We start from the raw sequence: 25,713 nt of genomic DNA on the forward strand, positions 1-25,713 counted from the left end.
GGTGGCTGTTTAACAGTCTGATGGCCTTGAGATAGAAGCTGTTTTTCAGTCTCTCGGTCCCAGCTTTGATGCACCTGTACTGACCTCGCCTTCTGGATGATAGTGGGGTGAACAGGCAGTGGCTCGGGTGGTTGTTGTCCTTGATGATCTTTATGGCCTTCCTGTAACATCAGGTGGTGTAGGTGTCCTGGAGGGCAGGTAGTTTGCCCCCGGTGATGCATTGTGCAGACTTCACTACCCTCTGGAGAGCCTTACGGTTGTGGGCGGAGCAGTTGCCGTACCAGGCGGTGATACAGCCCGCCAGGATACTCTCGATTGTGCATCTGTAGAAGTTTGTGAGTGCTTTTGGTGACAAGCCGAATTTCTTCAGCCCCCTGAGGTTGAAGAGGTGCTGCTGCGCCTTCTTCACGATGCTGTCTGTGTGAGTGGACCAATTCAGTTTGTCTGTGATGTGTATGCCGAGGAACTTAAAACTTACTACCCTCTCCACTACTGTTCCATCGATGTGGATAGGGGGGTGTTCCCTCTGCTGTTTCCTGAAGTCCACAATCATCTCCTTAGTTTTGTTGACGTTGAGTGTGAGGTTATTTTCCTGACACCACACTCCGAGGGCCCTCACCTCCTCCCTGTAGGCCGTCTCGTCGTTGTTGGTAATCAAGCCTACCACTGTTGTGTCGTCCGCAAACTTGATGATTGAGTTGGAGGCGTGCGTGGCCACGCAGTCGTGGGTGAACAGGGAGTACAGGAGAGGGCTCAGAACGCACCCTTGTGGGGCCCCAGTGTTGAGGATCAGCGGGGTGGAGATGTTGTTGCCTACCCTCCCCACCTGGGGGCGGCCCGTCAGGAAGTCCAGTACCCAGTTGCACAGGGGGGGTCGAGACCCAGGGTCTCGAGCTTGATGACGAGCTTGGAGGGTACTATGGTGTTGAATGCCGAGCTGTAGTCGATGAACAGCATTCTCACATAGGTATTCCTCTTGTCCAGATGGGTTAGGGCAGTGTGCAGTGTGGTTGAGATTGCATCGTCTATGGACCTATTTGGGCGGTAAGCAAATTGGAGTGGGTCTAGGGTGTCAGGTAGGGTGGAGGTGATATGGTCCTTGACTAGTCTCTCAAAGCACTTCATGATGACGGAAGTGAGTGCTACGGGGCGGTAGTCGTTTAGCTCAGTTACCTTAGCTTTCTTGGGAACAGGAACAATGGTGGCCCTCTTGAAGCATGTGGGAACAGCAGACTGGTATAGGGATTGATTGAATATGCCCGTAAACACACCGGCCAGCTAGTCTGCGCATGCTCTGAGGGCGCGGCTGGGTATGCCGTCTGGGCCTGCAGCCTTGCGAGGGTTAACACGTTTAAATGTCTTACTCACCTCGGCTGCAGTGAAGGAGAGTCCGCATGTTTTCGTTGCAGGCCGTGTCAGTGGCACTGTATTGTCCTCAAAAAAGTGATTTAGTCTGCCTGGGAGCAAGACATCCTGGTCCGTGACTGAGCTGGTTTTCTTCTTGTAGTCCGTGATTGACTGTAGACCCTGCCACATACCTCTTGTGTCTGAGCCGTTGAATTGAGATTCTACTTTGTCTCTATACTGACGCTTAGCTTGTTTGATAGCCTTGCGGAGGGAATAGCTGCACTGTTTGTATTCGGTCATGTTACCAGTCACCTTGCCCTGATTAAAAGCAGTGGTTCGCGCTTTCAGTTTCACGCGAATGCTGCCATCAATCCACGGTTTCTGGTTAGGGAATGTTTTAATCGTTGCTATGGGAACGACATCTTCAACGCACGTTCTAATGAACTCGCACACCGAATCAGCGTATTCGTCAATGTTGTTATCTGACGCAATACGAAACATATCCCAGTCCACGTGATGGAAGCAGTCTTGGAGTGTGGAATCAGCTTGGTCGGACCAGCGTTGGACAGACCTCAGCGTGGGAGCTTCTTGTTTTAGTTTCTGTCTGTAGGCAGGGATCAGCAAAATGGAGTCGTGGTCAGCTTTTCCGAAAGGAGAGCGGGGCAGGGCCTTATATGCGTCGTGGAAGTTAGAATAACAATGATCCAAGGTTTTCCAGCCCTGGTTGCGCAATCGATATGCTGATACAATTTAGGGAGTCTTGTTTTCAGATTAGCCTTGTTAAAATCCCAAGCTACAATGAATGCAGCCTCCGGATATATGGATTCCAGTTTGCAAAGAGTCAAATAAAGTTCATTCAGAGCCATCGATGTGTCTGCTTGGGGGGGAATATATACGGCTGTGATTATAATCGAAGAGAATTCTCTTGGTAGATAATGCGGTCGACATTTGATTGTAAGGAATTCTAAATCAGGTGAACAGAAGGATTTGAGTTCCTGTATGTTTCTGTGATCACACCACGTCTCGTTAGCCATAAGGCATACGCCCCCGCCCCTCTTCTTACCAGAAAGATGTTTGTTTCTGTCGGCGCGATGCGTGGAGAAACCCGCTGGCTGCACCGCCTCCGATAGCGTCTCTCCAGTGAGCCATGTTTCCGTGAAGCAAAGAACGTTACAGTCTCTGATGTCCCTCTGGAATGCTACCCTTGCTCGGATTTCATCAACCTTGTTGTCAAGAGACTGGACATTGGCGAGAAGAATGCTAGGGAGTGGTGCACGATGTGCCCGTCTCCGGAGTCTGACCAGAAGACCGCCTCGTTTCCCTCTTTTACGGAGTCGTTTTTTTGGGTCGCCGGCTGGGATCCATTCCGTTGTCCTGGTTGAAAGGCAGAACACAGGATCCGCTTCGCGAAAATCATATTCTTGGTCGTACTGATGGTGAGTTGACGCTGATCTTATATTCAGTAGTTCTTCTCGACTGTATGTAATGAAACCTAAGATGAAGATAGCGCATGTTCGGAGTACACGTCCTGGTAATCCATCTGGCCCTGCGGCCTTGTGAATGTTAACCTGTTTAAAGGTCTTACTCACATCGGCTGCAGAGAGCGTGATCACACAGTCGTCCGGAACAGCTGATGCTCTCATGCATGTTTCAGTGTTACTTGCCTCGAAGCGAGCATAGAAGTTATTTAGCTCGTCTGGTAGGCTTGTGTCACTGGGCAGCTCTCGGCTGTGCTTCCCTTTGTAGTCTGTAATGGTTTGCAAGCCCTGCCACATCCGACGAGCGTCAGAGCCGGTGAACTATGATTCAATCTTAATCCTGTATTGACGCTTTGCTTGTTTGAAGGTTCGCCAGAGGGCATAGCGGGATTTCTTATAAGCTTCCAGGTTAGAGTCCTTGAAAGCGACAGCTCTATCCTTTAGCTCAGCGCCAATGTTGCCTGTAGTCCATGGCTTCTGGTTGGGGTATGTACGTACGGTCACTGTGGGGACGACGTCATCAATGCACTTATTGATGAAGCCAATGAGTGATGTGGTGTACTCATAGACAGAATCACTGGTGCTTCCTGCTTTAATTTTAGCTTGTAAGCAGGAATCAGGAGGATAGAATTATGGTCAGATTTGCCAAATGGAGGGTGAGGGAGAGCTTTGTACACGTCTCTGTGTGTGGAGTAAAGGTGGTCTAGAGGTTTTTTCCCCCTCTGGTTGCACATTTAACATGCTGATAGAATTGAGGTAAAACTGATTTAAGTTTTCCTGCATTAAAGTCCCCGGCCACTAGGAGCGCCGCCTCTGGATGAGCGTTTTCCTGTTTGCTTATGGCGGAATACAGCTCATTGAGTGTGGTTTCAGTGCCAGCATCGGTCTGTGGTGGTATGTAGACAGCTACGAAAAATACAGGCGAAAAATCTCTAGGTAGATAGTGTGGTCTACAGCTTATCATGAGATACTCCACCTCAGGCGAGCAAAACCTTGAGACTTCCTTAGATATCGTTGTAGATGGCTGTTGTTTACAAATATACATAGACCCCACCCATTTTACCAGAGGCTGCTGTTCTATCCTGCCAGCTAGCTGTATGTTATGAATGCCACGACTCGTGAAACATAAGAGGTTGACTCCTGTATGTATTGACATAACACACACACTATACACACACGCACACCCGGATAGTGTGTATTAATAGAGTAGTGGGCTGAGGGAACACACTTAATGTATTGTTAAATCTGTTGTAAAATGTATTTGAATGTTTAAAAATTGTATTATAATGTATATTACTGCCTTAATTTTCGCTGGACGCCAGGAAGAGACAGCAGCTACTGGGGATCCATAATAAATAGAAATACATACAAATACAAATGGTCCATAAACACTACCGAGACTCTTATGGATATATATATATATACACTGCTCAAAAAAATAAAGGGAACACTTAAACAACACAATGTAACTCCGGGTCAATCACACTTCTGTGAAATCAAACTGTCCACTTAGGAAGCAAGACTGATTGACAATAAATTTCACATGCTGTTGTGCAAATGGAATAGACCACAGGTGGAAATTATAGGCAATTAGCAAGACAACCCCAATAAAGGAGTGGTTCTGCAAGTGGTGACCACAGACCACTTCTCAGTTCCTATGCTTCCTGGCTGATGTTTTGGTTACTTTTGAATGCTGGCGGTGCTTTCACTCTAGTGGTAGCATGAGACGGATTCTACAACCCACACAAGTGGCTCAGGTAGTGCAGCTCATCCAGGATGGCACATCAATGTGAGCTGTGGCAAGAAGGTTTGCTGTCTGTCAGCGTAGTGTCCAGAGCATGGAGGCACTACCAGGAGACAGGCCAGTACATCAGGAGACGTGGAGGAGGCCGTAGGAGGGCAACAACCCAGCAGCAGGACCGCTACCTCCACCTTTGTGGAGATCGAGATCCAAGATGGCGTAGCAGTCGGACGTGTGTTTTGTCTTGTCCCGTCCTGTATAGTGTAAATATAGTTTTTTTTCCTCTTTTTTTCCCGTATATATTTCGTACATATTTTAATCTCACTTCCCAACCACAGGCTGAATATATTCTCCTGCAACCCGCATCACCCAATGTGGTACGGATCTGCTTTTTCTATGCTTTAGAATCGGAACCCTCACCAGAAGCTAGCCGCTAACTAGCTACTAGCTAGCCACTGCTAGCGGTCTTCAACGCTAACTAGGACACCAGCGCGACATCTACCCAAAGCATATCAGACTGCTTTTTCTCTACCACATCTCCGGATTCCTACCGCAAGCTCTGAAGCTTTATACCGGATCATCGTAAATAGCTAGCTGCAATCCGAGTGGCTACTCCTGGCTAACGTCTCTGTCCCAGAGCAAGCACCAGTTAGCCTGGAGCTAGCCTCGAGCTAAGCCCATCTCCCGACTACCCGAAGAGGTCCAAAATACCTAATTTGCCAATTGGCCTGGACCCTCTACTGACCCTCTACTGCCGACACGGAGCCCCGCCGATCCATCACGACTGGTCCGCCGACATAATCGTCCGAGGGGGTTTCAACAGGCTTTTCCGCTGCGACATCGCCAAAGATCCATCTGCTGGCCAAGGCCCGCGAGCTTTCTGAATCGCTGTATCTCCAGCTCACCGCATGAAGAGGAATAAATAAACAGACTCACCCCATCGCGACGTCCCCCAAAGGTTAACTCTCTAGCCCTCGCTATCTCCTGCTTGCTAATTCGGCCTGCTAACGGCTAGCTTGTCAAGCTCCGGTCCGCTAACTGCTACCTTGTCTAGCTCGGGCCTACGAACTGTTAGCTTGTTAGCACAGGCCTGCTAACCGTCTGTACCACCGCGTCCCAATCACTCTCTGACCCCATTTACTTTCTATCTCTTTTTGATTTTTAATTTGTTTATACCTTCCGGAAACCTGCCTCACCCAATGTGATACGGAATCGCTGTTACTTTTACTCTTATTTTTATTTTTATGACACACTCAAGAACCTCCAGACGCTAACCAGCTAACTAGCTACAAGCTAGTTAGTCATTGTTAGTTTAAAAAAAAAAAAAAAAAAAAAACCTGGATAACACTCGCCAGCCCCCCTGCCCATCCACCGCTGCCCCCTGGACACTGATCTCTTGGCTACATAGCTGACGCACGCTGGACTGTCCATTAATCACGGTACTCCTTTCTGCTTGTTTGTCTTACCTGTCGGCCCCGTTGCCTAGTCAACGCCATTTTACCTGCTGTTTGTTGTGCTAGCGGATTAGCCTCGCCTACTGTTTTTAGCTAGCTTTCCAAATTCAACACCTGTGATTACTGTATGCCTCGCTGTATGTCTCTCTCAGATGTCAATATGCCTTGTATACTGTTGTTCAGGTTAGTTATAATTGTTTTAGTTCACAATGGAGCCCCTAGACCCACTCTGCATACCCCTGTTACCTCCTTTGTCCCACCTCCCACACATGCGGTGACCTCACCCATTACAACCAGCATGTCCAGAGATACAACCTGTCTCATCATCACCCAGTGCCTGGGCTTACCTCCGCTGTACCCGCACCCCACCATACCCCTGTCTGTGCATTATGCCCTGAATATATTCTACCATGCCCAGAAACCTGCTCCTCTTATCCTCTGCCCCCAACGCTCTAGGCGACCAGTTTTGATAGCCTTTAGCCGCACCCTCATACTACTCCTTCTCTGTTCCGCGGGTGATGTGGAGGTAAACCCAGGCCCTGCATGTCCCCAGGTACCCTCATTTGTTGACTTCTGTGATCGAAAAAGCCTTGGTTTTATGCATGTCAACATCAGAAGCCTCCTCCCTAAGTTTGTTTTACTCACTGCTTTAGCACACTCTGCTAACCCTGATGTCCTTGCCGTGTCTGAATCCTGGCTCAGGAAGGCCACCAAAAATTCAGAGATTTCCATACCCAACTATAACATCTTCCGTCAAGATAGAACTACCAAAGGGGCGGAGTTGCAGTCTACTGCAGAGATAGCCTGCAAAGTAACGTCATACTTTCCAGGTCCATACCCAAACAGTTCGAACTACTAATTTTGAAAATTACCCTCTCCAGAAATAAGTCTCTCACTGTTGCCGCCTGCTACCGGCCACCCTCAGCTCCCAGCTGTGCCCTGGACACCATTTGTGAATTGATCGCCCCCATCTAGCTTCAGAGTTTGTTCTGTTAGGTGACCTAAACTGGGATATGCTTAACACCCCGGCAGTCCTACAATGTAAGCTAGATGCCCTCAATCTCACTCAAATCATCAAGGAACCCACCAGGTACAACCCTAACTCTGTAAACAAGGGCACCCTCATAGACGTCATCCTGACCAACTGGCCCTCCAAATACACCTCCGCTGTCTTCAACCAGGATCTCAGCGATCACTGCCTCATTGCCTGTATCCGCCACGGAGCCGCAGTCAAACGACCACCCCTCATCACTGTCAAACGCTCCCTAAAACACTTCTGTGAGCAGGCCTTTCTAATCGACCTGGCCCGGGTATCCTGGAAGGACATTGACCTCATCCCGTCAGTTGAGGATGCCTGGTCATTCTTTAAAAGTAACTTCCTCACCATTTTAGATAAGCATGCTCCGTTCAAAAAATGCAGAACCAAGAACAGATACAGCCCTTGGTTCACTCCAGACCTGACTGCCCTCGACCAGCACAAAAACATCCTGTGGCGGACTGCAATAGCATCGAATAGCCCCCGTGATATGCAACTGTTCAGGGAAGTCAGGAACCAATACACGCAGTCAGTCAGGAAAGCTAAGGCCAGCTTCTTCAGGCAGAAGTTTGCATCCTGTAGCTCCAACTCCAAAAAGTTCTGGGACACTGTGAAGTCCATGGAGAACAAGAGTACCTCCTCCCAGCTGCCCACTGCACTGAGGCTAGGTAACACGGTCTCCACCGATAAATCCACGATTATCGAAAGCTTCAATAAGCACTTCTCAACGGCTGGCCATGCCTTCCGCCTGGCTACTCCAACCTCGGCCAACAGCTCCGCCCCCGCAGCTCCTCGCCCAAGCCTCTCCAGGTTCTCCTTTACCCAAATCCAGATAGCAGATGTTCTGAAAGAGCTGCAAAACCTAGACCCGTACAAATCAGCTGGGCTTGACAATCTGGACCCTCTATTTCTGAAACTATCTGCCGCCATTGTCGCAACCCCTATTACCAGCCTGTTCAACCTCTCTTTCATATCGTCTGAGATCCCCAAGGATTGGAAAGCTGCCGCAGTCATCCCCCTCTTCAAAGGGGGAGACACCCTGGACCCAAACTGCTATAGACCTATATCCATCCTGCCCTGCCTATCTAAGGTCTTCGAAAGCCAAGTCAACAAACAGGTCACTGACCATCTCGAATCCCACCGTACCTTCTCCGCTGTGCAATCTGGTTTCCGAGCCGGTCACGGGTGCACCTCAGCCACGCTCAAGGTACTAAACGATATCATAACCGCTATCGATAAAAGACAGTACTGTGCAGCCGTCTTCATCGACCTCGCCAAGGCTTTCGACTCTGTCAATCACCATATTCTTATCGGCAGACTCAGTAGCCTCGGTTTCTCGGATGACTGCCTTGCCTGGTTCACCAATTACTTTGCAGACAGAGTTCAGTGTGTCAAATCGGAGGGCATGCTGTCCGGTCCTCTGGCAGTCTCTATGGGGTGCCACAGGGTTCAATTCTCGGGCCGACTCTTTTCTCTGTATATATCAATGATGTTGCTCTTGCTGCGGGCGATTCCCTGATCCACCTCTACGCAGACGACACCATTCTATATACTTTCGGCCCGTCATTGGACACTGTGCTATCTAACCTCCAAACGAGCTTCAATGCCATACAGCACTCCTTCCGTGGCCTCCAACTGCTCTTAAACGCGAGTAAAACCAAATGCATGCTTTTCAACCGATCGCTGCCTGCACCCGCATGCCCGACTAGCATCACCACCCTGGATGGTTCCGACCTTGAATATGTGGACATCTATAAGTACCTAGGTGTCTGGCTAGACTGCAAACTCTCCTTCCAGACTCACATCAAACATCTCCAATCGAAAATCAAATCAAGAGTCGGCTTTCTATTCCGCAACAAAGCCTCCTTCACTCACGCCGCCAAGCTTACCCTAGTAAAACTGACTATCCTACCGATCCTCGATTTCGGCGATGTCATCTACAAAATGGCTTCCAACACTCTACTCAGCAAACTGGATGCAGTCTATCATAGTGCCATCCGTTTTGTCACCAAAGCACCTTATACCACCCACCACTGCGACTTGTATGCTCTAGTCGGCTGGCCCTCGCTACATATTCGTCGCCAGACCCACTGGCTCCAGGTCATCTACAAGTCCATGCTAGGTAAAGCTCCGCCTTATCTCAGTTCACTGGTCACGATGGCAACACCCATCCGTAGCACACGCTCCAGCAGGTGTATCTCACTGATCATCCCTAAAGCCAACACCTCATTTGGCCGCCTTTCGTTCCAGTACTCTGCTGCCTGTGACTGGAATGAACTGCAAAAATCGCTGAAGTTGGAGACTTTTATCTCCCTCACCAACTTCAAACATCAGCTATCCGAGCAGCTAACCGATCGCTGCAGCTGTACATAGTCTATTGGTAAATAGCCCACCCATTTTCACCTACCTCATCCCCATACTGTTTTTATACTGTTTTTTTATTTTATTTATTTATTTATTTACTTTTCTGCTCTTTTGCACACCAATATCTCTACCTGTACATGACCATCTGATCTTTTATCACCCCAGTGTTAATCTGCAAAATTTTATTATTCGCCTACCTCCTCATGCCTTTTGCACACATTGTATATAGACTGCCCATTTTTTTTCTACTGTGTTATTGACTTGTTAATTGCTTACTCCATGTGTAACTCTGTGTTGTCTGTTCACACTGCTATGCTTTATCTTGGCCAGGTCGCAGTTGCAAATGAGAACTTGTTCTCAACTAGCCTACCTGGTTAAATAAAGGTGAAATAAAAATACATAAAAAATTGTGCAAGGAGGAGCAGGAGGAGCACTGCCAGAGCCCTGCAAAATGACCTCCAGCAGGCCACAAATGTGCATGTGTCTGCTCAAATGGTCAGAAACAGACTCCATGAGGGTAGTATGAGGGCCCGACGTCCACAGGTGGGGGTTGTGCTTACAGCCCAACACCGTGAAGGACGTTTGGCATTTGCCAGAAAACACCAAGATTGGCAAATTCGCCACTGGCGCCCTGTGCTCTTCACAGATGAAAGCAGGTTCACACTGAGCACGTGACAGATGTGACAGAGTCTGGAGACACCGTGGAGAACGTTCTGCTGCCTGCAACAACCTCCAGCATGACCGGTTTGGCGGTGGGTCAGTCATGGTGTGGGGTGGCATTTCTTTGGGGGGCCGTACAGCCCTCCGTGTGCTCGCCAGAGGTAGTCTGACTGCCATTAGGTACCGAAACGAGATCCTCAGACCCCTTGTGAGACCATATGCTGGTGCTGTTGGCCCTGGGTTCCTCCTAATGCAAGACAATGCTATACCTCATGTGGCTGGAGTGTGTCAGCAGTTCCTGCAAGAGGACGGCATTGATGCTATGGACTGGCCCGCCCGTTCCCGAGACCTGAATCCAATTGAGCACATCTGGGACATCATGTCTCGCTCCATCCACCAACGCCACATTGCACCACAGACTGTCCAGGAGTTGGCGGATGCTTTAGTCCAGGTCTGGGAGGAGATCCCTCAGGAGACCATCCGCCACCTCATCAGGAGCATGCCCAGGCATTGTAGGGAGGTCATACAGGCACGTGGAGGCCACACACACTACTGAGCCTCATTTTGACTTGTTTTAAGGACATTACATCAAAGTTGGATCAGCCTGTAGTGTGGTTTTCCACTTTAATTTTGAGTGTGACTCCAAATCCAGACCTCCACAGGTTGATATATTTGATTTCCATTGATCATTTTTGTGTGATTTTGTTGTCAGCACATTCAACTATGTAAAGAAAAAAGTATTTAATAAGAATATTTCATTCATTCAGATCTAGCATGTGTTATTTTAGTGTTCCCTTTATTTTTTTGAGCAGTGTATATACAATATATCCAGAATCTCTCTTTGTTGGCATCAACATGACTTGTTTTACTATGAAAAATATATCCAGAATCTCTCTTTGTTGACATCAAAATGGCGTCTTTCCGGCTTGGAGAACTGACCTCCATGAAGGGGAACACCAGTCCCACAGTGAAGTTGGACAGCCAGTGGATCGACCCTGCCACCATGAAGGCTGCTGGTCTGGACGACTGGCGGAACATCTCTGTGGTCACCACGTAGGGAATAGTACCTTGGGACAGAGGTCAGAGGTTAGACATCCGCAATGTTCCGGCTTAACACGTTTGTACGAAACAGAACGTCAGTTTGGCATTGAGGAAGTACGTCACTGCCTTATCTGCTTCTTCATACCCCAAACACCAAATAGAGATTACGGAGATGATTTTTAATGAGTGTATTTCTGAAGTGGCTAGTTTGCATCAACTACCTTCAATAAAACTAATGCAAAGGTTTCGCCCGCAAACTTTGGTTTCCAATCACGATGTTCTGGCATGTCTGTCTCGTGATTTGTAAAGAGGAAACAGACCATAGTCCCTGCTGTTGCCTAGGGTCAGGATTCCGAGACTAGTGACAGGTCTACGTTAGAGACTAGTGACAGGTCTACGTTAAAGACTAGTGAGACGTCTACATTAGAGACGAGTGACAGGTCTACATTAGAGACTAGTGACAGGTCTACATTAGAGACTATTGACAGGTCTATGTTAGAGACTAGTGACCGGTCTACGTTAGAGACTAGTGACAGGTCTATGTTAGAGACTAGTGACAGGTCTATGTTAGAGACAAGTGACGAGTCTACGTTAGAGACTAGTGAGATGTCTATGTTAAGGACTAGTGACAGGTCTGTTAGAGACTAGTGAGATGTCTACGTTAGAGACTATTGACAGGTCTACGTTAGAGACTAGTGACAGGTCTGTTAGAGACTAGTGAGATGTCTACATTAAAGACTGGTGAGACGTCTACGTTAGACTAGTGACATGTCTATGTTAGAGACTAGTGAGATGTCTACGTTAGAGACTAGTGACAGGTCTACGTTAGAGACTAGTGACAGGTCTACGTTAGACTAGTGACAGGTCTACATTAGAGACTAGTGACAGGTCTACGTTAGAGACTAGTGACAGGTCTACGTTAGACTAGTGACAGGTCTACATTAGAGACTAGTGAGATGTCTACGTTAGAGACTAGTGACATGTCTAAGTTAGACTAGTGACAGGTCTATGTTAGAGACTAGTGACAGGTCTATGTTAGAGACTAGTGAGATGTCTACATTAGAGACTAGTGACAGGTCTACGTTAGAGACTAGTGACATGTCTACATTAGAAACTAGTGAGATGTCTTCGTTAGAGACTAGTGAGATGTCTAAGTTAGACTAGTGACAGGTCTATGTTAGAGACTAGTGACATGTCTACGTTAGAGAATAGTGACAGGTCTACGTTAGAGACTAGTGACAGGTCTATGTTAGAGACTAGTGAGATGTCTACATTAGAGACTAGTGACAGGTCTACGTTAGAGACTAGTGACATGTCTACGTTAGAGAATAGTGACAGGTCTACGTTGGAGACTAGTGACAGGTCTATGTTAGAGACTAGTGACAGGTCTACGTTAGAAACTAGTGACAGGTCTGTGTTAGAAACTAGTGACAGGTCTGCGTTAGAGACTAGTGACAGGTCTATGTTAGAGACTAGTAAGATATCTACGTTAGAGACAAGTGACAGGTCTACGTTAGAGACTAGTGACAGGTCTATGTTAGAGACTAGTGACATGTCTATGTTGGAGACTAGTGACAGGTCTACGTTAAAGACTTGGGACAGGTCTACGTTAGAGACTAGTGATAGGTCTACGTTAAAGACTAGTGACAGGTCTATGTTAGAGACTAGTGACATGTCTATGTTAGAGACTAGTGACATGTCTACGTTAGAGAATAGTGACAGGTCTACGTTAGAGACTAGTGACAGGTCTATGTTAGAGACTAGTGAGATGTCTACATTAGAGACTAGTGACAGGTCTACGTTAGAGACTAGTGAGACGTCTACGTAAGACTAGTGACATGTCTATGTTAGAGACTAGTGAGATGTCTACGTTAGAGACTAGTGACAGGTCTACATTAGACTAGGGACAGGTCTACATTAGAGACTAGTGAGATGTCTACGTTAGAGACTAGCGACAGGTCTACATTAGAGACTAATGAGATGTCTACGTTAGAGACTAGTGACATGTCTATGTTAGAGACTAGTGAGATGTCTACGTTAGAAACTAGTGAGATGTCTTCGTTAGAGACTAGTGAGATGTCTACGTTAGACTAGTGACAGGACTACGTTAGAGACTAGTGACAGGTCTATGTTAGAGACTAGTGACAGGTCTACGTTAGAGACTAGTGACAGGTCTACATTAGAGACTAGTGACAGGTCTACGTTAGAAACTAGTGACAGGTCTACGTTAGAGACTAATGACAGGTCTACATTAGAGATTAGTGACAGGTCTGCATTAGAGACTAGTGACAGGTCTACGTTAGAGACTAGTGACAGGTCTACGTTAGAGACTAGTGACAGGTCTACATTAGAGATTAGTGACAGGTCTGCATTAGAGACTAGTGACAGGTCTACGTTAGAGACTAGTGACAGGTCTACGTTAGAGACTAGTGACAGGTCTACATTAGAGACTAGTGACAGGTCTACGTTAGACTAGTGACAGGTCTATGTTAGAGACTAGTGACATGTCTACGTTAGAGAATAGTGACAGGTCTACGTTAGAGACTAGTGACAGGTCTATGTTAGAGACTAGTGAGATGTCTACATTAGAGACTAGTGACAGGTCTACGTTAGAGACTAGTGACATGTCTACGTTAGAGAATAGTGACAGGTCTACGTTAGAGACTAGTGACAGGTCTATGTTAGAGACTAGTGACAGGTCTACGTTAGAAACTAGTGACAGGTCTGTGTTAGAAACTAGTGACAGGTCTGCGTTAGAGACTAGTGACAGGTCTATGTTAGAGACTAGTAAGATATCTACGTTAGAGACTAGTGACAGGTCTACGTTAGAGACTAGTGACAGGTCTATGTTAGAGACTAGTGACATGTCTATGTTAGAGACTAGTGACAGGTCTACGTTAAAGACTTGGGACAGGTCTACGTTAGAGACTAGTGATAGGTCTACGTTAAAGACTAGTGACAGGTCTATGTTAGAGACTAGTGACATGTCTATGTTAGAGACTAGTGACATGTCTACATTAGAGACTAGTGACAGGTCTACGTTAGAGACTAGTGAGACGTCTACGTAAGACTAGTGACATGTCTATGTTAGAGACTAGTGAGATGTCTACGTTAGAGACTAGTGACAGGTCTACATTAGACTAGGGACAGGTCTACATTAGAGACTAGTGAGATGTCTACGTTAGAGACTAGCGACAGGTCTACATTAGAGACTAATGAGATGTCTACGTTAGAGACTAGTGACATGTCTATGTTAGAGACTAGTGAGATGTCTACGTTAGAAACTAGTGAGATGTCTTCGTTAGAGACTAGTGAGATGTCTACGTTAGACTAGTGACAGGACTACGTTAGAGACTAGTGACAGGTCTATGTTAGAGACTAGTGACAGGTCTACGTTAGAGACTAGTGACAGGTCTACATTAGAGACTAGTGACAGGTCTACGTTAGAAACTAGTGACAGGTCTACGTTAGAGACTAATGACAGGTCTACATTAGAGATTAGTGACAGGTCTGCATTAGAGACTAGTGACAGGTCTACGTTAGAGACTAGTGACAGGTCTACGTTAGAGACTAGTGACAGGTCTACATTAGAGATTAGTGACAGGTCTGCATTAGAGACTAGTGACAGGTCTACGTTAGAGACTAGTGACAGGTCTACGTTAGAGACTAGTGACAGGTCTACATTAGAGACTAGTGACAGGTCTACGTTAGACTAGTGACAGGTCTATGTTAGAGACTAGTGACAGGTCTACGTTAGAGACTAGTGACAGGTCTACGTTAGAGACTAGTGACAGGTCTACGTTAGACTAGTGACAGGTCTATGTTAGAGACTAGTGACAGGTCTACGTTAGAGACTAGTGACAGGTCTACGTTAGACTAGTGACAGGTCTACGTTAGAGACTAGTGACAGGTCTACATTAGAGACTAGTGACAGGTCTACGTTAGACTAGTGACAGGTCTATGTTAGAGCAACATCATCTCTGTACTCACTGGGAATAGGACTTATGGGAACAGACATGTAGTCTATGACTAATTGACTAATTAATTGACTAATGCTACCGTATAGATGGTATGTATTCTACACATTATGTCATGTTCTGGTCATGTTGTTATGTCATGTTCTGGTCATGTTGTTATGTCATGTTCTGGTCATGTTGTTATGTCATGTTCTGGTCATGTTGTTATGTCATGTTCTGGTCATGTTGTTATGTCATGTTCTGGTCATGACATCTCTGGTCATGTTGTTATGTCATGTTCTGGTCATGTTGTTATGTCATGTTCTGGTCATGTTGTTATGTCATGTTCTGGTCATGTTGTTATGTCATGTTCTGGTCATGTTGTTATGTCATGTTCGTGTTTTTGACACATTATTATACTCCCTATCGCATGTTTAAAAGGCAATTGAATATTCAAACCATTAGAGTGTGTCTGACCACACATGAGGTTGACTTACTGGGTCCGACCGCGTGTCCAACAACATAGACGATGACACAGGCGATGCTGACGTAGGGCATCCACTCCGTACTCTCCTGTGTGTCAACAAAACTGGGGCTGTTATCATAAACCCGCTGTATTTACTGCTGTTCACTTCCTCGTTCTCTCTCTACCTCTCTCTACCTCTCTATAACTCTATATACCTCTCTATATCTCTCTATATCTCTCTCTACCTCTCTATAACTCTCTATATCTCTATATCTCTATCTCTCTATATCTCTCTCTATCTCTCTATATCTCTCTATATCTCTCTATACCTCTCTATATCTCTCTATATATCTCTATACCTCTCTATATCTCTCTATATCTCTCTATACCTCTCTATATCTCTCTATACCTCTATATATCTCTATATCTCTCTATATCTCTCTATACCTCTCTATACCTCTCTATACCTCTCTATACCTCTATATCTCTCTATATCTCTCTATATCTCTCTATACCTCTCTATATCTCTCTATACCTCTATATATCTCTATATCTCTATATCTCTCTATATCTCTCTATATCTCTCTATACCTCTCTATACCTCTCTATACCTCTATATCTCTCTCTATCTCTCTATATCTCTCTATATCTCTCTATATATCTATATACCTCTATATTTCTCTATAACTCTATATACCTCTCTATATCTCTCTATATATCTCTATACCTCTCTATACCTCTCTATATATCTATATATCTCTCTATACCTCTCTATATATCTATATATCTCTCTATACCTCTCTTTATCTCTCTATACCTCTCTATATCTCTCTATATCTCTCTATATCTCTCTATACCTCTCTATATCTCTCTATATCTCTCTATATCTCTCTATACCTCTCTATATCTCTCTATATCTCTCTATATCTCTCTATACCTCTCTATATCTCTCTCTATATCTCTCTATATATCTATATACCTCTCTATATCTCTCTATAACTCTATATACCTCTCTATATCTCTCTATATCTCTCTATACCTCTCTATATCTCTCTATATCTCTCTATATCTCTCTATATCTCTCTTTATCTCTCTATATCTCTCTATATCTCTCTTTATCTCTCTATATCTCTCTATAACTCTCTATATCTCGCTATAACTCTCTATATCTCTCTATAACTCTTTCTATATCTCTCTGTATCTCTCTATATCTCTCTAAACTCTCTATATCTCTCTATATCTCTCTATATTTCTCTTTATATCTCTTTATAACTCTCTCTTTATCTCTCTATCTCTCTATATCTCTCTATATGTCTCTCTAAATCCCCAGTAGACCCCCCCCCCCACCACTGCTCCCAGGGTTGAAGTCTTAGGCCCTCAGCTCAGTCTGGTCCTGTGCCAACTGGTGGATACCTGATTTATGGGACTATAATTCTGCAAACTTTGTATCACGTTACCAGTATTCACTGCAGGTGCAATAAAGCATTCACACTAAAGGCTTTAGGGGATATTGAGTTGGAGTTTTAGCTTGTTGTGTTTGGCTGGTGTTATGGGAGTTGTCATTTCAGCTTGTAGCGTTTGGCTGGTGTTCTGGGAGTTGGAGTTTTAGCTTGTGGTGTTTGGCTGTTGTTGTGTTTGGCTGGTGTTATGGGAGATGTAGTTATAGCTTGTAGTGTTTGGCTGTTGTTGTGTTTGGCTGGTGTTATGGGAGTTGGAGTTTTAGCTTATCGTGTTTGGCTGGTGCTATGGGAGTTGACGTTCTAGATTGTAGTGTTTGTCTGGTGTTATGGGAGTTGTAGTTATAGGTTGTAGCGTTTGGCTGGTGTTATGGGAGTTGTTCAAGCTTGTAGTGTTTGCCTGGTGTAGTGTTTGGCTGGTGTTATGGGATTTGTAGTTTTAGCTTGTAGTGTTTTGCTGGTGTAGTTTTTGGCTGGTGTTATGGGAGTTGTAGTTATAGCTTGTTGTGTTTGGCTGGTGTAGTGTTTGGCTGGTGTTATGGGAGTTGGAGTTATAGCTTGTCATGTTTGGCTGGTGTTATGGGAGTTGGAGTTATAACTTGTAGTGTTTGGCTGGTGTTATGGGAGTTGTAGTTTTAGCTTGTAGTGTTTGGCTGGTGTTATGGGAGTTGTAGTTTTAGCTTGTAGTGTTTGGCTGGTGTTATGGGAGTTGCAGTTATTGTAGTATGTCTCTAACGACAACAGATTTACTATATGTGCCTAGTGCAATACTATTGATCATAGTGTGCACTACTTTGGACCAGACCCGATGGCTTTGGTCCAAAGTAGGGCACTATGAAGGGAAAGGGGTGTGATTTGGGTGCAGTGTGGCTTACCTGGAAGGTGAGGGCCACAGTGAGGAGAGCACAGGACACACAGCAGATCCCAAACCCAATGAGGAGGAGCAGCCTCCTGCCTGCGGCCTCCACAATGAACACCTGTTGAACCACAGTCACAAACATGAAGGAAAGGTCGAAGGTGACTCCTGAAAACTGGAAGCATTTACTTGTGAGTCTATGGCTGCATTACACAGGCAGCCCAATTCTGATCTTTTCCCACGAATTAGTCTTTTGGCCAATCAGATCAGCTCTTTTGTCAATATTTGGGCAAAAGATCAGAATTGGGCTGCCTGTGTAAACCCAGCTTTATGTTTCTACAGTACGTTAAAATGTGTGTTCAATTGAAGTGAGCCCTTCAGTACAGTGTTGGAAACTGGAGAGAGGGTATTTCGTACCGCGGTGATGGTCATGAAGACGTTGACAGCCCCAGTTCCAACTGTGACATACTGAATGTCACTCTCCGGGACTCCCGCTGAGCTGTAGATATTGTCAGCATAGTAGTATATCTGAGGAGAGGAGAGACAGGCTTCTAGCTTCAGATAATTTAATGGCAAAATTAGGGTTCTGGGAACTTTACCGAGATTCCCAGGTTTTCCAAAAATCCCGGTTGAAGGATTCCGGATTCCTGGCTTATTCCCTCCCAGTTCAGGGAATCTTCCATCCAGGATTTATGGAAAACCTGTGACGTTTGGGAAAGTAGCTGGAATTTTACAACTTTAGGCCAAAATAATGATTTCTCCCACAAGAGGGTCATCAGATCCATATAATATTCAACAATAGTGGATCTGTAATGCAGATGTTTCAGGGGTCCAAGCTTGTGTGAGGAATAAACTTGTCCCCAGGAACTGAAGACTTGCGTTAGCTCCCTTGCGGTAGCTTACCTTAGCATTAGCTCAGCGGGATAACACTGTCTTGTGGTACTCAGGAAACCTGGGTTTGAATCCCGGATGGTTACACACATAGAGATAGTATAGAGATTGCATCGTTGTATCTGTCCCATCGAGCCCATCTCCATTTTGAAGTAGTCCATTTTCTTCTTCTACTATTTCTATGAGTTGGTAAACAAACTGAAAGGGTTCATACAGTCATCTGGGGGGTGTTTGAACAGGTATGAAGCCAAGGCTGGTGGTTTACTGCCACCTGCAGTTATGAAATGTTTTCTCACAAGTATAAATAATTGGCTGATCCCTCCTGATGTCCTGGATGGAATTATGTGATCCTTATACCATAGGCTGTCCCACCCAATTGACTACTTCAAAATGGTGAAAGTCCTGAATGGCGCTGCCCGTGCTAAAACAGGCTTTTGGCCACTAGAGTTCTCTGTACATCTCTATGGTTACACCTTACCTCATTGATCCCCAGACAGCTGCTCGTGTTCGTACACATTTGACTGTGTTAGCCTGCTGATCTAAAACCATTAGCTCAGGTCTTCTGGTCTCATACGCATGTTTTACCGCGTTGATCCCAGACAGCTGTTGACCCATGTTCATGGCTACGATGGAGATGAGCTGCCAGCGCAGGGAGCGGAGGGACAGGAGGTTGAGGACGGACAGGCGGCCCTCGGCTTGTTCTGATTGGTGCTCCAGTCTCATCTCATCCATCTCTCTGTCCACATCCTCCCAGCCTCGTAGACGCTGCAGCGCTAAGGGAAAGGAACGCACAACCTCCTCATCAATCAGTCCGTCAATCAACCAACCAAGCATTATGTATCCATCTATCCCCCCCCTTTCACCTAGTCAACTTGGGGATTCCAATCAGCGACATTTTGGTAAATGGCCCAACGCTACCTTGCCGCTTCTATCTGTCTGTCTGTCTGTCTGTCTGTCTGTCTGTCTGTCTGTCTGTCTGTCTGTCTGTCTGTCTGTCTGTCTGTCTCTATCTTTCTCTCTCTCGCCACCTCTCTCTCTCTACCTCTCTCTCTTTCTCTCTCTCGCTACCTCTCTCTCTACCTCTCTCTCTCTCTCTACCTCTCTCTCTCTCTCTCTCTACCTCTCTCTCTCTATCTCTCTACCTCTCTCTCTACCTCTCTCTCTCTCTCTACCTCTCTCTCTCTCTCTCTCTCTCTCTCTCTACCTCTCTCTATCTCTCTACCTCTCTCGCTCTCTCTCTCTACCTCTCTCTCTCTCTCTACCTCTCTCTCTCTCTATCTCTCTACCTCTCTCTCTGTCTGTCTGTCTGTCTCTATCTTTCTCTCGCCACCTCTCTCTCCACCTCTCTCTCTCTACCTCTCTCTCTCTCTCTCTCTATCTCCTCTCTCTCTCTCTCTCTACCTCTCTCTCTCTCTCTACCTCTCTCTCTCTCTCTCTCTCTCTCTCTCTCTCTCTCTCTCTCTCTCTCTCTCTCTCTCTCTCTACCTCTCTCTCTCTCTATCTCTCTACCTCTCTCTCTCTCTCTCTATCTCTCTACCTCTCTCTCTCTACCTCTCTCTCTCTCTCTACCTCTCTCTCTCTCTCTACCTCTCTCTCTCTCTCTCTCTACCTCTCTCTACCTCTCTCTCTATCTCTCTACCTCTCTTTACCTCTCTCTACCTCTACCTCTCTCTCTCTACCTCTCTCTACCTCTCTCTACCTCTCTCTCTCTACCTCTCTCTCTATCTCTCTACCTCTCTCTACCTCTCTCTACTCTCTCTCTCTCTCTATCTCTCTACCTCTCTCTACCTCTCTCTATCTCTCTACCTCTCTCTCTCTCTATCTCTCTACCTCTCTCTACCTCTCTCTCTCTCTACCTCTATCTCTACCTCTCTCTCTCTCTATCTCTCTACCTCTCTCTACCTCTCCCTCTCTCTGTCTGTCTGTGAGGTCGTGAAATGAACTGTCAGGTGTGTTACCTCTCCGGGCGGTCTTGTCGTCTCCTCTCTGGATCAGCATGTACCTGGGGCTCTCTGGGAAGAACGGTAGTAGCAACAGCTCTACCAGGGCAGGGATACCTGTTAGACCCAGCATGAGAGGCCAGCCTGGGGAGAGGACAGGACACACACACCTTACTGAGCCACAGACAATCCAGCTACAGGTCAACCTCTCTAACCTCTAGGCCGGCGGTTCCCAAACTCTGGGTTGGGTTGGGCGGTGTTGGTTAGGCCCGTGTGACGTTAAAAACGTGACTTTTCAATTAGTCGCGGTCCCCCAGAAATCCCCTGACATCAATGTGGCGTTGTGTACCAGAAGATTTTGTGGAACCTCTGCTCGAGGCTGCCTTACCTGTGTTATTTCCCAGAATGCTCCTGATTCCTAACACCTGTGCACTGAGGATCCCGATGGTGATGAAGAGCTGAGGCACGACGCCGATCGCTCCTCTCAGGTTCTTAGGAGAGAGTTCACCCAGGTACATAGGCACCACGTTGGACGAAAGACCTAGAGGAGGGGTGACGACAGAGAATGCATCAGACTACAGGCTGCATTTCAATTAGCATCTGATTGCATCTGATCAATAAATAAGGTAATGTTTTAATTGAACCTTTATTTAACTAGGAAAGTCAGTTAAAGAACAAATTCTTATTTTACAATGACGGCCTGCCCCCAGCCAAACCCTCCCCTCACCCAGACAATTGTGCACCACCCTACGGGACTCCCAATCACTGCCAGTTGTGATACAGCCCGAGATCGAACCAGGGTCTGGAGTGACGCATCTAGCACTGAGATGTAGTGCCTTAGACAGCTGTGCCACTCGAGAGCCTCGTGAGACTGCCGTTATGAATCAAATTTAATCAGAAACTGACACAGTTCATATACATATAGCTACGAATTTGAAGTATGTGTTGTTCTTGAATAAACATTGGAAAGATAAGAAAATATTAAATGAGATAAACATTTCTGTCCGTTAAACATGATCACAATTAGTGTGATAGAGTTGTTGTTTTTTTTTTTTGCTGACCTGCGCAGATCCCCACTATAATCCTAGCCACGATGATGATCTCATATGACTTAGCGATCTCGCTCACTCCCATCATCACAGCAGGAACAACGGAGAAGATGTTATTGAAGAGGAGAGTGCCTTTCCTGTCAGACACATTTTACATTAGAGATAAATAAAAATAGTATTTCATGATGATCAAAGCCAGCTACATGTTTTCTGAACATTTCAATAGATCATTTACAAGCCTATTCCAGTTGTATTTGAAGTCTTTATAAACGGATAACTTATTATTTGGATGTATAGACAGTTAATGCATCTTTAATAACCGGGTCATTACCTTCCTAGTTTGTTGACAAGCGGGGCCACCATCAGTGAGCCAAACAACCCTCCCAGGGGGAACATGGAGACAGACAGAGACCACAGCAGGGTGAGGAAGCTGTCCTCCATAGGTCCGCCGTAACGCTCCACGTAGGTAGTGTTGTAAAACTGTTGTATGAACTGGACAAAGACACATTTTTATTGTATTTCACTTGTATTTTATACAGGAAGTTCCCATTAAGGTCAAAATACCTCTTTTTTTTTTTTTTTTTTACAAAAAATCGATTACGTGTCAACACAACAATTCAATTTAGCCCAAATACAGTTTCAGTGCAGTTTATTAAGGGAAATAGATTGTATTGAAATGAATGTATTATTTAATTTTTTAAATTTTTATATACTTCAGATAAATTCAGTGTGGTATAAATGACCTGCGATGGAGAGTTGATCACAGCCACGTTGTATCCATACTGGAAGGATGATCCAAAGGCAGATATGAGGGTAGCCAACATTAGGACAACAGTCAGCTTCTGTCACGTAAAAAGGAGAACATAGTGTAGTGTCACGCCCTGATCTGTTTCACCTGTCTTTGTGCTTGTCTTCACCCCCTTTCCAGGTGTCGCCCATCTTCCTCATTATCCCCTGGGTACTTACATCTGTGTTTTCTGTTTGTCTGTGCCACTTCGTTTTGTTCGTTCAAACCTACCAGCGGTTTCCCTTGCTGCTCCCGGTTTTGGCCTTTCCCGACCTGACCCTGAGCGTGCCGTTCTGTACCTTTACCCCACTACTCTGGATCACCGACCTCTGCCTGACCTGACCCTGAGCCTGCCTGACCCTGAGCCTGCCTGACCCTGAGCCTGCCTGCCCTGAGCCTGCCTGCCCTGAGCCTGCCCTGACCCTGACCCTGCCCTGAGCCTGCCTGCCCTGAGCCTGCCTGCCCTGAGCCTGCCTGTCGTCCTGTACCTTCGCCCCCACTACTTTGAATTATTGCTCCCTGCCTGCCCTGACCCTGAGCATGTCTGTCGTCCTGTACCTTCGCCCCCACTACTTTGAATTATTGCCCCCTGCCTGCCCTGACCCTGAGCCTGCCTGTCGTCCTGTACCTTCGCCCCCACTACTTTGAATTATTGCCCCCTGCCTGCCCTGACCCTGAGCATGTCTGTCGTCCTGTACCTTCGCCCCACTACTCTGAATTATTGACCCCTGCCTGCCCTGACCCTGAGCCTGCCTGTCGTCCTGTACCTTCGCCCCCCACTAATCTGAATTATTGACCCCTGCCTGCCCTGACCATGAGCATGCCTGTCGTCCTGTACCTTCGCCCCCACTACTCTGAATTATTGCCCCCTGCCTGCCTGCCCTGACCCTGAGCCTGCCTGTCGTCCTGTACCTTCGCCCCACTACTCTGAACTATTGACCCCTGCCTGCCCTGACCCTGCCTGTCGTCCTGTACCTTCGCCCCCACTACTCTGAATTATTGCCCCCTGCCTGCCCTGACCCTGAGACTGCCTGTCGTCCTGTACCTTCGCCCCCACTACTCTGAATTATTGCCCCCTGCCTGCCCTGACCCTGAGCCTGCATGTCGTCCTGTACCTTCGCCCCCACTACTCTGAATTATTGCCCCCTGCCTGCCCTGACCCTGAGCCTGCCTGTCGTCCTGTACCTTCGCCCCCACTAATCTGAATTATTGCCCCCTGCCTGCCCTGACCCTGAGACTGCCTGTCGTCCTGTACCTTCGCCCCCACTAATCTGAATTATTGCCCCCTGCCTGCCCTGACCCTGAGCATGTCTGTCATCCTGTACCTTCGCCCCACTACTCTGAATTATTGCCCCCTGCCTGCCCTGACCCTGAGCCTGCCTGTCGTCCTGTACCTTCGCCCCCACTAATCTGAATTATTGCCCCCTGCCTGCCCTGACCCTGAGACTGCCTGTCGTCCTGTACCTTCGCCCCACTACTCTGAATTATTGCCCCCTGCCTGTCCTGACCCTGAGCATGTCTGTCGTCCTGTACCTTCGCCCCCACTACTCTGAATTATTGACCCCTGCCTGCCCTGACCCTGAGACTGCCTGTCATCCTGTACCTTCGCCCCACTACTCTGAATTATTGCCCCCTGCCTGTCCTGACCCTGAGCCTGCCTGTCGTCCTGTACCTTCGCCCCCACTACTCTTAATTACTGCCCCCTGCCTGCCTTTGACCTGTCATTTGCCTGCCCCTGTTTAAAGAATAAGCTTTTGTTTCTTCAACACTGTCTGCACCTGGGTCATACCTTAATAAAACATGATACTGTAGGAATTTAGCACAATAATCTGCAAATGACCACACATTTTGTACCTTATTGCTAACACTTTTCATGCAGTAGTTATGTTTCCTATTTAGTAACATACTATCCATGTGCTAAGTATTATACAAATAAAGTTTTTTTTTTAACTATTCAAAAATCCAACATCAAAGTATACAGCGGAACATAATGTTGGGATGTTCATCAACAATGTAAAGTCATTTTCTCACCCCTCTCCTCTCTTCCAAAGGTTTCCCCAAATTATTGTCTTCTTCCATGGCTCTGGACTTGAGCTTTCTATTGTCCCCTCTCTCAGCCACAGGGAGCAGAGCAGTGCTGCCCTTGACGGCTCCACAGATGTACTTTGGACATTAGATCAGAGGATCAGACGGTAGATTAGAGTTTACTACCCCCTCGTGTTAATACTTCAAACGCAGTGTTTTGTTGCCTTTATGGCATGTTAAGGTGTCTCCAGAAAGGGTTCACACCTCTTCACTTTGTTTCACATGTGGTTGCTGTTACAGCCTGAATGTTAAATGGATTGAATTGAGATGTGTTGTGTTGTACTGGCCTACACACAATACCCTATAATGTCAAAGTGGAATGAAGTTTACAAATTAATTACAAATGAAAAGCTGAAATGTTTTGAGTCAAGTATTAAATCCATTTGTTATTGGCAAACCTATATAAGTTCAGGAGTTAAAATGTAACAACATTGTAGTTGTCGGCAGGTTTGGCCGGGCAGGGATGTCCTTGTCCCATCGCGCACTAGCGACTCCTGTGGCGGGCCGGGCGCAGTGCACGCTGACACGGATGGACTTGGTATTTTATCAAATAGGGATATCTTCTCTCGACCATTTTATGGCAAGAGGAGCTAAAATAAGCAAAGAGAAACGACTGTCCATCACTACTTAAAGACATGAAGGTCAGTCAATACGGAACATTTCAAGAACTTTGGAAGTTTCTTCAAGTGCACACGCTTGGCTTTCTCTCAACCAGTTTCATGAGGTAGTGACCTGGAATGCATTTTAATTAACAAGTGTGCCTTGTTAAAAGTTAATTTTTTGGAATTTCTTTCCTTCTTAATGCGTTTGAGCCAGTCAGTTGTGTTGTGACTTGGTAGAATAACAGCGAAGACATCAAAACTATGAAACAGCACATATGGAATCGTGTAGTAACCAAAGAAAGTGTTAAACAAATCCAAATATATTTTACATTTGAGATTCTTCAAAGTAGCCACCCTTTGCCTTGATGAGAGCTTTGCACATGCTTGGCTTTCTCTCAACCAGCTTCATGAGGTAGTGACCTGGAATGCATTTCAATTAACAAGTGTGCCTTGTTAAAAGTTCTTTATGGAATTTCTTTCCTTCTTAATGCGTTTGAGCCAAT

The 25,713-nt window shown here is 46.2% G+C and overlaps 1 protein-coding gene across 2 annotated transcripts in view; it reads right to left on the minus strand.

Moving 5' to 3' along the window:
- The window catches only part of LOC115132558 (solute carrier family 2, facilitated glucose transporter member 5), a 28,374-nt gene extending 3,706 nt beyond the window's left edge, over nucleotides 1–24,668 (minus strand). For both annotated transcript variants that reach the window (XM_029665306.2, XM_065020952.1), the window contains exons 1-11: nucleotides 24,555–24,668; nucleotides 22,480–22,578; nucleotides 22,068–22,228; nucleotides 21,749–21,873; nucleotides 21,076–21,228; nucleotides 20,706–20,831; nucleotides 19,333–19,520; nucleotides 18,274–18,384; nucleotides 17,876–17,977; nucleotides 15,575–15,650; nucleotides 11,020–11,147 (exon numbers count right to left, since the gene is read on the minus strand). In XM_029665306.2, coding sequence (XP_029521166.1) covers nucleotides 11,020–11,147; nucleotides 15,575–15,650; nucleotides 17,876–17,977; nucleotides 18,274–18,384; nucleotides 19,333–19,520; nucleotides 20,706–20,831; nucleotides 21,076–21,228; nucleotides 21,749–21,873; nucleotides 22,068–22,228; nucleotides 22,480–22,578; nucleotides 24,555–24,602 — 1,317 coding nt within the window. In that variant the 5' untranslated portion in view covers nucleotides 24,603–24,668. The remainder of the gene's footprint in view (nucleotides 1–11,019; nucleotides 11,148–15,574; nucleotides 15,651–17,875; nucleotides 17,978–18,273; nucleotides 18,385–19,332; nucleotides 19,521–20,705; nucleotides 20,832–21,075; nucleotides 21,229–21,748; nucleotides 21,874–22,067; nucleotides 22,229–22,479; nucleotides 22,579–24,554) is intronic.
- Nucleotides 24,669–25,713: the final 1,045 nt, after the last annotated feature.

This window comes from Oncorhynchus nerka, linkage group LG7, assembly GCF_034236695.1.
Source record: "Oncorhynchus nerka isolate Pitt River linkage group LG7, Oner_Uvic_2.0, whole genome shotgun sequence".
NCBI lineage: Eukaryota > Metazoa > Chordata > Actinopteri > Salmoniformes > Salmonidae > Oncorhynchus > Oncorhynchus nerka.